The sequence below is a fragment of the Diospyros lotus genome, chromosome 12 (assembly GCF_014633365.1).
Source record: "Diospyros lotus cultivar Yz01 chromosome 12, ASM1463336v1, whole genome shotgun sequence".
Classification (NCBI taxonomy): Eukaryota; Viridiplantae; Streptophyta; class Magnoliopsida; order Ericales; family Ebenaceae; genus Diospyros; species Diospyros lotus.
The window spans coordinates 34,075,278-34,088,774 of NC_068349.1; the positions used below are offsets into that span (position 1 = coordinate 34,075,278).

Sequence of the window (13,497 nt, forward strand, 5' to 3'; positions counted from 1 at the left end):
AAATCTTTAATTTCTTTATTAATAAACCAGATTTCATATTTAATTTTAATTTTATAATAATATCATAATTCTGCAAACTTATCAACACATAAGTACATAAAATATAACTTTTTAAACTCATTATCCAAACCTTAATCTACTACTACTTCAACATAACTAGACAAAGGATACATAACAGTATTATCATAAAATTAAAATTAAACAAAAAAAAAAGCTCAATATATTATTATTAAAGTAATTAAACATTTATTATAAATTAAAAATTAAACAAAAAATGTCAAGCTTAGGCCCCATGAGCACCAGACGCAGAATGGGATGCTGATCAACTAAAAGGAATGGGGGCATGTGCAAGCCAAACAAGAAAACAAAACCAAAATAATGCTCTGCTGAATGAGTAGTATCCTCACAAGCAAACATTGAGTGGTCAAGTGCATACAAGAAGTCACTAAAGTGACAAGTGTACAAAGCCATGTCATGTAGCCACAAAACATAAAAGGCCTCCGTCTCCTCATAAGCATTAATTAATTCCTTATATATGTTTTTTATCTCCATCTCCACCACTGAGACCAATGGCGGCTTTACAGAATTACATAGAGAAAGCAGAGAGTCCTCCCAGACAAAGAAAGAACCCTGCCTTAACCCTAAATCCTACCTGATAATGAGTATTTCAACATTAAAAAGGATAGCATGAAAGAAACTACAAGGAAAAGCACATCAAACAATTCTTACCCCTTGGAGAAAGAGAAACAAAGATAACACTAGCTCCATTGGTCGAATTCATGGATAGGTTTCAAAGAGAAGTTTGCTTGAGAAGCAGGCAAGCTTTCGTTTTCCATCCATTAATCAGTCTTCATGTTTTGGAGCCACTGCACTTCATCTCCTTTCAGGACAGCCGGCACATCCAGAGACGCGAGATGGGAGTAGTCGGTGGGTGGTAGAAAATTGAGATCTCCAACAGCAGAAGCGCTAGCTTCATGGTTTGTGGATCTTGAAACCGAATACTCTTGGTACATAGTTTTGTACGGGTTTTTGAGGTTTTAGATGCCCATATGTCATCAAAAACAGATGGGGAAAAGTAGTTCCAAAGTAAGCTCCATCAATATCTTCAACAGAGTTAAGAAAACCCAAATATTAAGAGGGCGGTAAACCACTAGTAATTGGAACTAAAAAGAAAACTATAATCATAACAACAAAGGTTCACTAGCATCCATCTTCTTATTCAATTTACAGTTCTCTCGCAATTAAAAAAAAAAATGACACCATTCTAGCCTTGTATCAGGGCCATAGAGGTTTCTATATTTAACTGCATGCGAGTATAACAGCAGAATAATCTTGAGAAAATACGAAGTTAAGAGCATATCTACGAACAACTATGCAGAGGAGGTGGGATCGATAAATAAAGCATAAGCATCACAAGAAAGGAAGTTGGTGCAACAAAAGGATACTGCCTTGATACTTGGATCGAGGGTAGTAAATATCTTCGCATTTGGGACAGTAAATTTTCACGGTACTTGAACGAGGAATATCGGATTGACCAACCGGAAGGCAGGGTTGTCCACAGCAGTAAACTCTTGGGCATCTTCCAAAGTCATAGCTTTTGTACTTCTCTAGCTGAAGTTATCATGAACGTGTCTTAAACCAAAACAAAAGGAATAGAAAGAGAGATAACAGGAAACCAGAAGCCACTTGACTCAGATCTTACCATTGCTGCCATTCCCTTACTAGTCAATATGTATCGAACATGTATTAGGCCATACAGCATTTCTGCAGCTGATTCAACCAATTCATTCTGTTCTTCAGTGAACATGTCACCTGCAAATTTCAAGAGTTTAAAGGTTATTTAAGTGCCCACACAAGACCATATAAACCTAATCAATATTAAGCACTCCATAAAACCAGACATAGGGATAGACAGCTTATTGAACATAGGATTTTGGAACATCATCACAAACCATAATCACACTAGACGGGATTGGCTACATGAATTCTAACCCTCCAATCATCTATTCATGGCCCATATCTTTTGTGAGGGTATTATAGTCCCCGTGTCATGTCCAAGGGTTCCCCATCATTTTCTGTTTTTTTTTTTTTTTTTTTTTGGGGGGGGGGGGGACTCTGTCATGTATTCCAAACTTCTCCCATTCTATCCACTCACCTCACAGGTGCATCTACTGATCCTCTTTTCTCACATATCCAAACTATCTTCATCGTGTCCTGCTCATCTTATCTTCAATAGATCCCACACCTTAGCACAGATAATATCATTTCAAATATTGTCTTTTCTTGCATGGTCACATATTCACATCACACCCTCATCTCAGCTATGCTCATATTTATACTTAACTGTCTAATATTTGGAGCCATATAAAAAAAGACAGTCTCGTTGCTATCTGAGAAAACTTTCCTTTTGGCTTTAAAGAAATGTAGAACATTGAAACAAAATAGTAATAAATTCTATTTTAAAGAGGTTGAAATCACTAGGCTGGAGGACTTGATATGGTACCCTTCCCATAGGTTGAAGTCTCTAGAATAGAGAGATTAATGCAACATCCTTCCCTCAAGTGGAATAATAATTCAGTAAATGTAAACACACAGCATATTATCAGGAAGAAATACTGTGAACAAAATTGTACAATACAAGCAACATATTGCAACCAGAGCAACTAAATGAACATTGAGTTTTTCTTGCATTTGGAGAAACTAAATGCAAATAAATGAACATAAAATGCATGAAAAGCAAGAGTAATCCAAACTGCTCTATAAATAGACATAATATGTTACATGAGGAAACTGAAGAATTCCCCACAAGATGAGCAGAATGATGAACCACAGCCTTACAGTGTACCCACTTGCCACACAACTAAAATCACCTTCAACCATAAAACAGAACTATTGCAATGGTAATACAGAAGCCTTCCGAGAGAGCTAGTTTGCTTCCACAATAATGCCAATTTGATTCTGTCTTGACTTAGGTAGCATTTTGTTTCAACAAGAACTTTGAAAAAGGATATAAGCCAACCTGGATTTTAAAGTGATCATCCATCAGAACTAACTTGCAGTTTTCCATAGGTAAAATGCCCCTGATAAGCCACCATTAGAATGCCTAACTTACGTGTCAAAAGAAAATATGGCAACATGATTAAATTCAAAATCGCATCCCCCAAATTCATGATTAACAGAAATTTGAAGACTTAAGAAATCAAAACTGCATTACATCTCTTCTTCCATGTTTTATTAAAAAAGACTCCCCATATGAGATGACCTGTTGGTAACTTATTGCAAAATGTAAATCAAAACACAAGTTTATTTTGAAATTATGGGTACTCCCCCAATGATTACCATAGGCAAATGTCCTAGGCAAAATGGATATTCATGGGCTCACCAAATATTAGCCTTACAAGGTTACAAGAGGACCATTATAATGTCAGCTAACTTGAGGGAGCATCACAGTAATCTAGTAATCTTCCCTTGTAGCCTATACACAGCAAGCTTAGCTAAGGAGTTCTCTGCTAGACCACGCCCACCAAAGTCAAGCAGGTCACCTCCATTCAAGCACAACTAGCTCCAACTCATGCTCAACCCTATGCAGAGTAAATCTTCCAGATAGAGAACCATTCACTTAGACTATCCAATATCTACTAGATTGGCCAATGGTATCTCCACCCCAACATAACTTGCCCCATGTCAATAGCACTCTAAATGTTTGTATTTGCTTGATGTTCTCTTTGAAGCTTGGGGTGAGATGCTCCAAGTACCATTGAATATCATAGTGGAATTAGGTCTCTCAAACCTATCCTAATCCCCCAATCAGAATCACCGCCATCAAATAAGATTATCCAAGAGATTTCTTCTCCATCAAGTTAACCTTATCAAGTGAGATAAACAAATCACAAACTAATCAGAATTGCTGAATTATCTAACAATTTCTCCCTCAACTCAAATTCCTAAACATACCCAATAACTTAAAACACAAATCACGAGCCAAAAACTATGCAAGCACAAACAAGTTCAGTCACGCATACCCAAATCACACTAACAATCAACCTCCAACTGATGAATCCAATCATCAAGCTCTCCAGCGAGCATATTGAGCAATGACATGAATCCTTTCTTCAACTTCAGCCTTCTAGTAACAATGGTAATCGTGACAGCAATGACAAAAGCATCTTCTACTACAAGGCGACAAGTAGCAACAACTTCACTCCGTCATCAATCCATGGTGTGCAACAAGCAAAGCTTCAAAAACAAAACACAACGACTTCCTCTCTTTCTTCACCTGTAAACTCCCTCACACGGACCACAAATCCACACTAGACTTGCAACAACATGTTGACTTCAATCAAGGAATCTTCTCTCCCAACAATGGTGGCAAGCATGCTCATAGCAACAATAGGCAATGAAAATGCTTCTCATCACTCAATAAAAATTTGGAGCATGGGACTTCTTTCAACAACGTGTTGCTTCTCTCTGCTGACAAGCTTTCTGGCATCAATCTTCAACATAGACAGTTGTATCAATGATATCATTCTCGCAACAACAAATTTAAACAACAATTGCTATGGCAGCACAGTGACAAATGTCTCACAACATCTCTTCTCCATAGAGGTGTAAGCAACAAACTCTTATCAGTCTCGATCTCTCATAATTTTTCTTCCAATTTATTGCCAAATTTTCTTATACAACCAAGATTTTTGATAAATTCACAATCAACAATCAAATCCAACTAGACTAGAGCTCTAATACCACTTGTTACGATCGGATCACACACACCAACACAAAAATTAACGAGAAATAACATCACAAAAAATTAATGAGTTTCAAGTCAATAGCCTACGTCCACAACAAACATTTAATAAATCAAGAGAAACCAACTAATCTCACGACTTTAGATAATTGGTCACACCACACACGAGCACTCTAGTTATCAAGTTGTGAAACACATGATTCAGAGACACACAACCACAATATTTTTGAATTTGATGGAGAGATAAAATAAATCACAAACTAATTAGAATTTGACAAAGAGATTTCTTCTCCATCAGATCATCCTTCCTTCAAAGGTGAACTTTCATATTGGTTGAACAAAGAGAGAGTACAAATTAAGAATAAAATGAGAGAAAAAATGGCACATTCTCGTGAGGTTTTATATATGAGCATTAACCTACCACTTAATATATAGAATTTTTCACAATTTGCCACTTTTTTCATAAAAATGAAATCACAATTTGCCACCAAAATGAACCTATTTACTGAAATATCACCTTTCCCTCCAAGCAAATGCCATGCTGGTGGAAAAACAGCATTTTTGTTTGTGACACAATTTACCACTTAAGGAGTTGCTTGTGACACGAGCAGTTTTGATTTAACACTTGAAGAAATAATTGTCCAAGTGTTACTAAAAACCATTGGTGAAACCAGCAGCTCTAGTGTGGAATGCCAAATAGTTGCTGGTCTCACAAGCAACTCCATAAGGGCCAAAATTTCTTTACAAACAATAATTTTTCTAAATGCTGAACATAAAACCGCTAGTGTGGCAAACAGTTCTATATATAATTTGCTTGTCACAAAAGTGGTTCCTATCCATCTTGGGCCCCCATTCTGACATGGCATCAAGATGGCAAAAACGTGCTATTTCTGTAAATAGTTTCATTTTGGTAGCAAATTGTGATTTCCAAAAAAAAGTGGTAAAATTGTGAAAACTTTTAATATTTGTAAATCCCTCTTTCAGAGGCAAACTTTCACCTTGACTGGTCAAAGAAAGGATACATGAAGAAAAATATAAGAGATGAGATGGTGCATTCCATGTGGATTATTTCCCCCCATAGAGAACTCACCCACCACTTAAAACACTTGAAAAAATTGCTAGACAACTTGGAAGAACTCCTTGGAGTCAACACTTTGCTAAAGAGAGAGCCACAAGCATGGGGTAATGCTCACAACATCTGAGGTCAACTTCACCACTTATTATGAGGAAATGATATTTCACTTTGTAGGTGCTTCACTACCAGTCTTATCTAGTTCGTTTAACCTCTTCTCTCTCCCATCTCCAATGTTTCTAGCAACATCATAGCAGCTACCATCACATCACTATCTGACTAGTCATCTTTCTCTCCTACTTGTCCATTCTCAAACAAACTTCAATTTTTTCTTTTCTACCTTTGTTATCAAAGATTTTGATTACTTCAGACATAGGTTAACTGTCTCCTTTCAATCACATATGAACTTGATAAACATATGTTGCTAATCTCACATAATCTTCTAATATTTTTTGTAGATACATTTGAACTACATAGCTTTGCACAGATTTAAGCCACACCCAATTTTAAAGATTTGGGGCTGTTTAATTACAAAAAAAAATGTTTTCTTGTTCCACTTCATTGCCAATTTTGTTTCACAGAAAATTTATAAAAGGTGATGATTGTAAATACAAAATATATATATATTTTGAATACAAGAAAAATGTGTACCAAACAGTTGAACACAGAATTTTTTTAATGTACTAATATACTAATATAAATTACAGTATTGAAATATTATTAAGTATATATCATTATTATAATACTCGATCAAAACAATATTCATCATATTGCTAATATTATAATATTAATCTATTCTATTATTCAAGAAAAGACCTGATTTGGTGTTTGAAAACTTTTTCATTTTCAAAAATGTCCTTTATATATTTTGCTTGAAAAAGAAAAACAAAGGAGTTGAACCTATGGCCTTTAAGCCATAATAGAATTAGAAACAACCTAACTGTTGCACCAAAGCTCATCTCCATTTAAAATTTGCCTTTAATAAACAAAAACTAAATTGCAACCACCAAGCATCAACCCTTGAAAATGAACCTTCATTTGAAATCTTCTATTTTTTACTTGCACATGCATAGTACAAGTTGCCCCCTTAATGATAATTAAGAATCAAAGAGCTTTAAAGAAGATATGGTTATAGATAGAACTGATCGGAAATCTAAAATTTATGTAGCCAACCCAATTTACTGGGATTAAGGCCTGATATGTTGTCATTTTTAATGATATTGATAATAATTTTTAATTCTTTCCTACACCACCATCACAAGCATTAATCCACCAAGTGAGGTCAGCAACATAAATTCTAGCTCTAATCATATCTATTCTTGTGTCATATAGTACGTTTCTTAATTAGGAAGACAAGATAACGTGGCTGCACAGAGTTTTGGTAAAGAAAGTACCCCCCCCCACCCCCCCCACCCCAAAAAAAAGAGAGTAAAGCATTGCAAGCCCCCCCCCCCCCCAAAAAAAGAGAGTAAAGCATTGCAAGCCAACCAACCCACCATAACAAAAAAAAGGAATAGTTGAACTATCTGACATTTTCCAATTTGCAGCCACTAAAAACTTTTAGAAGCAGATGGTCGTGCCCATCTTCCTAGGAAGTATATAGATAGTTGAATTAATTGTCAACACTTTATCATTGCATAATACATTTATCATATTGAGTAAACAACACATCTATCTGTGGAATCACATAGATCATAAATGCGTTTTAAAATTGCCAATAGACCATGTAATGCGGGCTAAGATTGATGCAGACAAGTGTAATTCCGGATCCATCCATCTATTCACAATGACATAATATATTTATACAAGAAGTGCATTGCTAGGGTTATATATATATAAATATATATTGAATATTTCTTTTTATTTCAATATGAAAATCCATTAGAAACTAATGTAAATCAGGTTATGATAAGTATGCAAAAAGTGGAATTCTTGCTTTCAGATATATAGTACACTCAACTACCAGGACAAAACTTGTTTGTCTCATGTCCAACTATGCAAATTGCATATGTATCTCATTGACAATCCCAACCTTGATGCTTCACGCATATACATAAAGAATTTAGAACAACTAATTTAAAATGGAAACTATAAGTTGCATTCTACAGTATACATCACTTTATCTCAAGCTATGATGTCATCCCCAATTGCTTGATTTAATTATCTGCACAAAATTTATTTATATATACATATATTTTTTAGAAGAACCAGAACCACATATTACTCGAGGGCTAATAATATAGAGCACATAACATAGAATGCATTGAACTAAACATACTGAAGCACTTACCATGAGAGGATTCAACATCCAGAATTAGATCCAGCGCATAGTCATAATATGGAACTTGATTGCTTAATCCACAAAGATTAAAATCATCTTGGATATATTCATCATCAACTTCACAAAAGAATTCATTTCCTCTCAAATTGCAAAACCACGAAATCCAAGATGTGTCATCCCCATCGGAACCACTAACATCGGATTCTTCACTGTCTGTCTCAGATTCCTCTGCAATAAAATGCAAACATAAGGATATTAATTCCAATAAAGCAAGGAATACTTTACGGTCATGGAGGAGGAACAAGGAATAAATTAAAAGGCCCGACTCCACAAATAAAGGCAAATCTATTATAGCCAGTCAGGGAAACAAATAACAAGAGAAAGTCCATGAACAGCAGGCAGGTAATAGGGACCAGGATTTGATCACCATCAATGGGATAGAAGAAGAAGAATTTACTTAAAAGTATGACAACAGTATAAATTAGTAGAACCGGATCTTGCCAATAGCAATACAAGCATTCCATTAACAACAAAACTAGTAAATGAGCAGGCACTCAAGAAGAGATGGGAGGAGTATTTCTTGAAGTTATTCAATAAAGGTAGAGAAATGAGTGTTATGTTGAGGCATCTTAGTAACTATAAAGAAGATAGAAATTGCATGTTCTATACACATTTATGCCCAAATGAAATCAAGCAAGCATTGAAAAAGATGAAGAATAGTAAAGCAGTTGGACCAAATAATATACCAATACAAGTCTAGAAATGCATGGGAGAAGAGAGGATTTTTTGGTTGACAGATATTTTCTAATGTGAATCTTAAATCAAAAAGGATGTCAATGAGTGGAGAAAGAGCAATTAAGTGCCTATTTACAAGAACAAAGGAGATGTTCAAAATTGTGAAAATTATAGAGGAATCAAGTACATGAGCCACACTATGAAACTTTGGGAGAGACTGATTGAGCAAAGATTAAGAAGAAAAACCAACATATTGGAAAACCAATTCAGTTTCATGTCTGGTAGGTCAACAAAGGAAACTATGTATTTGTTGAGGTGCAAGGTATAGACATAACCAAATGAATTTACATATTGTATTTATAGATCTAGAGAAAGCTTTAACAAAGCGCCTAGTGGTTGAGGAAGACCAAAAAATAAACCTTGGAGGGAGACACTTTGATATTAAGTATATGGGCATTACTAAATAAAAGGCAATGAATAGAAATGACTAGAAATTTAGAATTCATAGTGGGATTAAGGCTTGATATGTTGTTCTGAGAAGTCAGACCACTTGTGCTTCTAAGAGTAAATATGCAAAAAGCTCTTGTCCCTCTTCCTCAAACTGTACAAGAAACAAACTGTAACACCTTTAGTGCTGATTAAATGCTAGTCTCGTCTCTGGCAATATAAGCTTTAATGAGCATCCTCTTCGTCCTGGCAATGTGAGATTGTAAAACCCATACACAAGTCAATAGAGAGTACCCAAAAATGTAGAAACTTGGCGAAGCAGCCAACCATATATCAAAACAGTTCCGCTTGGCATGTGAACGATGAATACTAATACAAATAACATAACCACCAGAATCATAAACTTATACGAACAGAGCCGCATATAGCAGGCCCAGATCCTACATATGATTCACTAGTGCAAGTAAAATTTAGGGGAACGGAGAAAAAAAAACGACAATAATAAGATATCAAAACTAACCATCGGAGCACTTGTTCTTGGTAGCGATGCTGGAAGCCGACCGGTGATCGAGCTGCTGCTGCTGCGACTTTCCGCCGCCCCCGGCGGTGGAAGTGGAGAGCATAGAAACTCTCTCCTTGTCCTTGCTATTCAACAGACACCTCGAAGTGGGCGACGACTTCTCCAAGTGCTTATCCAAAGCGTCGTTAATCCGCTTCCGATCCAACGGCCCCGCAACGATCTCCGACTTCGAGGACCCGCCTCCTCCTCCTCGATCCCTATACATACCCGAATATATATGACTTCAAATTCGAGAGTTCAAGCTCTAATCAGAGATTTCCATCGAAGATCGCATTAGAAAAGCCAAGTGAAACCCCAGATTTTTCAGGGAGCAGAGATCGGAGAGATGGAGGCTTTAGATTTGCAGAGAAAAGTAAGAAGAAGGATAGCGTTTTGTGAGAAGATAGCGGATGAAGATTAGGGTTTCGTCTGCATTGGCAAGACGATAACGCAAGCCAGCCTGATGAATGATGATTTTCTATTTATGTATTATATTGAAACTTATTAATGCATGGATCTAGAAGAAAATGCAGCAAATATCTCAGGTACCATTGCCATGGGCGGGGCCGGGCCGGGTCGCCCAGCCCAATCCTGCAATCTCGGGCCAAAGATTGTGGGCCGACAGGCATTTTAATAACACGTGTTAATTTTTGGGGGCACAAAGCATTTATTCTACATTAGTAATTTATAATAGGCTTGTACAGGGAGTTATTCCCTATTAATAAAATCAATCTCTATCATCTTTGTTCACCAAATTGTACATTGAGTAAACATTATATACAATGTGTCTTTTTCAATATTATTAAGAGGGTTTTGACTTTTTTTTTGGGGGGGGGGGGGGGGGGACAAAAGTTTGTCTCTAGTAAAATAATATTTATTAAAATAAATAAAATAAGATTGTATTAAGATAATATTAGAATATTTTTTAACCCAATATATAGAATGATTAAAATAAGCTAATGAAGCATTTCAATATTTTTTTTAAATTGTTTGTTAAATTTTTTAGAATGCAACGGATAACATATGCGTTATTCTTTTTATCTGTAAAGTTCAAGATATACTTATCTGTTATTTTTCAATAGTCGCTAGATACGTTTAATAAATACATTGAAAATAACAAAAATCTGTAATATTTTTTATATCTTACATTTTTTTATTTATATATTAATTAACAAACACCACCTAAGTGAAATTGAGTGAGTAGTGGGTAGGTCCAAGAAACTCACTTCTCACGATACTTTATTTTCTTATAAGGTAGGTCGACTATGGTAGAATTAGACATGGGGATGCCATTAATTTGAGGAGATTTTGAGTTGCATAAAGGTAGGTGACAACCAATGGGGAAGAGATCAACGACCATGTGGTGAAGCTAGAGGCTTGGCAAGAAGTCCTTCGTAGTTAGATGAATGGGGACCTTGATGGCACAATCGATGCACTAGCCAAATGTAGCACAACACTCCAAGCTATGGTGGTAGCCTTCATATGCCCATAGAGGAGATGAAGTGTAATTGTTTTCTATAAAATGCAAGAGTCAATCAAAGAAATGTCAACTAAGGTCATTTTATCTAAGATTTTGTCAAGGGTGGATGTTTCCAAGCCAAAGGAGTTAGGGTGGACAACACGCATTTGGGCTCTAGAGCAACATTTAGATACCTTATGCATCATGAATGATGCCACTTGAGGTATGTATTACTACTTAATACTTTGTTGACATTGTTATTATATAGTAGTGTCGGATGAGTAAAAAGTCATAGAAGGAGACATACATCATCACCACTTGAGAGGGATATAAGATAATGTTCAAATAATAGTTATGCCCTAAACACTACAAGAGGTTTGATTTTTTTCGACGGTTAAAAAATTGTCAAAAAAAATAAAAAAATCGTCGGTAAAATTTTTACCGGCGATAATTTTATCTACCAGAAATACGTCCGTCGGAAAATATTACCGGCAGTTTTTAACCGTCGGGAAAAAAAATTTACCAACGATTTTGTTGAACCACCGGTAAAAATAAGAATTCCCGGCGATTTTGTTAAACTGCCAGAAATTTTCGACGGTTACTGAAATCCGCCGGCAAAGGAAAATTGACTTTGCCAGTAGTTTAAAAACTGCCCGATTTTTAAACTGCCGGCAAAGGTGAATCGCCGCGAAAAACCAAAAATCGTCGGCAATACTAAAAAAAAAAAAAGATTAAATCTATAAAAGGTTCAAAACCTGTGTGCATATAACATTAATCAAATGCAATCAAAACATGTATAACAAAAAATCACCAACAATTTTAAAAGATTCACCCACTACACACAATAAGTATAACAATTGTATATAATAGATCTAATTAAATACCATTACAATTTTAAAAGATCGATCTTGTCTCGTCTGATTACACAATACCATTTTTGCACATACAAATCAACTCTAAACTAAAACATGTCCAAGTGACCTCAAATAACCCTTGATTACACCACCATGCTGCTCTAACCAAAATTGCATATCATATTTTTTTGATCTGCATTGAAAAATAATAGATCTATAAATATGTACATTAACTATAAAATTGCATAAAATATGTTCAAAATTGCATAATAACTATATACAAAAACACTTACACCTTTAGGGATATAAGATAATGTTCAAATAATAGTTATGCCCTAAATTAATACCTCGAGAATGAGGTGAGAGCCAAACCAATAAAGCTTACATAGAAAAGAGAGATCCAAAAATATGTAAGGGCATTATAGGAGTTAATACTAGAGATCCTCGAATTGATATGCCACTTGCATAGAAGAAGCAATTTGCTAGAGGAGAAAGCATGTTGCCATCACTACATCAAATTTGATTTTTTGAGGTATTTTAATATATTTCAAGTGCAATTAGAGATGAAAAAAATAAATAAAATTAAGGGCTCCTAATAATTATTTTTTAGAAATAAATAGTAGAGCAAATGTAAATTTTTATAGGTAAATTGCCTTTGAAATTTTGTTATAAAGACAAAAAAATTAAGTGTCTCAAATAACTATGATTTTAAGATAAATAACAGACACGATTTTATATTATGTCTCTAACCTAAATTTTTTAAGATAAAAAAGATTTATATATTTAAAAAATATTTTTTAAGACAAATTGCAAGTAAGCCTCCCAAAAAGTACCTACCTCTAAAATTGAAATTTGTTGTATTGCAAGTAGTCCTAAAAAGTCAAGCTTGATTAAGTGTATTTTTGGTATAAAGGCTACACAAAACCAAAATTGTCCCAAGAGATGTAACATTTTACCATAATGACTACATCTATCCTACGAGGAGGAGATTGGGCAACGAAGCGAGCCAAAGCTGAGGTACTCCTATATTTTGAATGCCATCCAATCTACCAAACCCCAACTAGAGAAATGGTTCAATGTATGCGAAGGTTGACAATGCAAGGAAGTTTGTGAATGCCATGGTTGACATCAGAGTTAGGGACTTACTTATGTCTGATGAGGTATGCGTAACACCCTATTATTTTGTATAAATTTTGAAGAATTTTGTGAATAAAGTAAATTGTCATTTTGGTATATGTTGCCAAAATCTTTATTTTAATTAAACACTAGAGTCAACCAAACATGATAAATTGTATTTGTTTCGATGAATAAAATAACTTTTATATGAGATTATGTATAGACGAATA

At 35.0% G+C, this 13,497-nt stretch overlaps 1 protein-coding gene across 1 annotated transcript; it reads right to left on the reverse strand.

The window, feature by feature from the left end:
• Positions 1 to 477: 477 nt before the first annotated feature.
• On the reverse strand, positions 478 to 10,310 carry LOC127813910 (putative casein kinase II subunit beta-4). The gene is made up of 5 exons (XM_052355039.1): positions 9,800 to 10,310; positions 8,107 to 8,325; positions 1,703 to 1,812; positions 1,446 to 1,611; positions 478 to 1,103 (listed from the first exon to the last, which is right to left on the reverse strand). The coding sequence occupies exons 1-5, from the start codon at positions 10,062 to 10,064 to the stop codon at positions 973 to 975; spliced, it is 891 nt and encodes a 296-aa protein (XP_052210999.1). The 5' UTR covers positions 10,065 to 10,310; the 3' UTR covers positions 478 to 972.
• Positions 10,311 to 13,497: the final 3,187 nt, after the last annotated feature.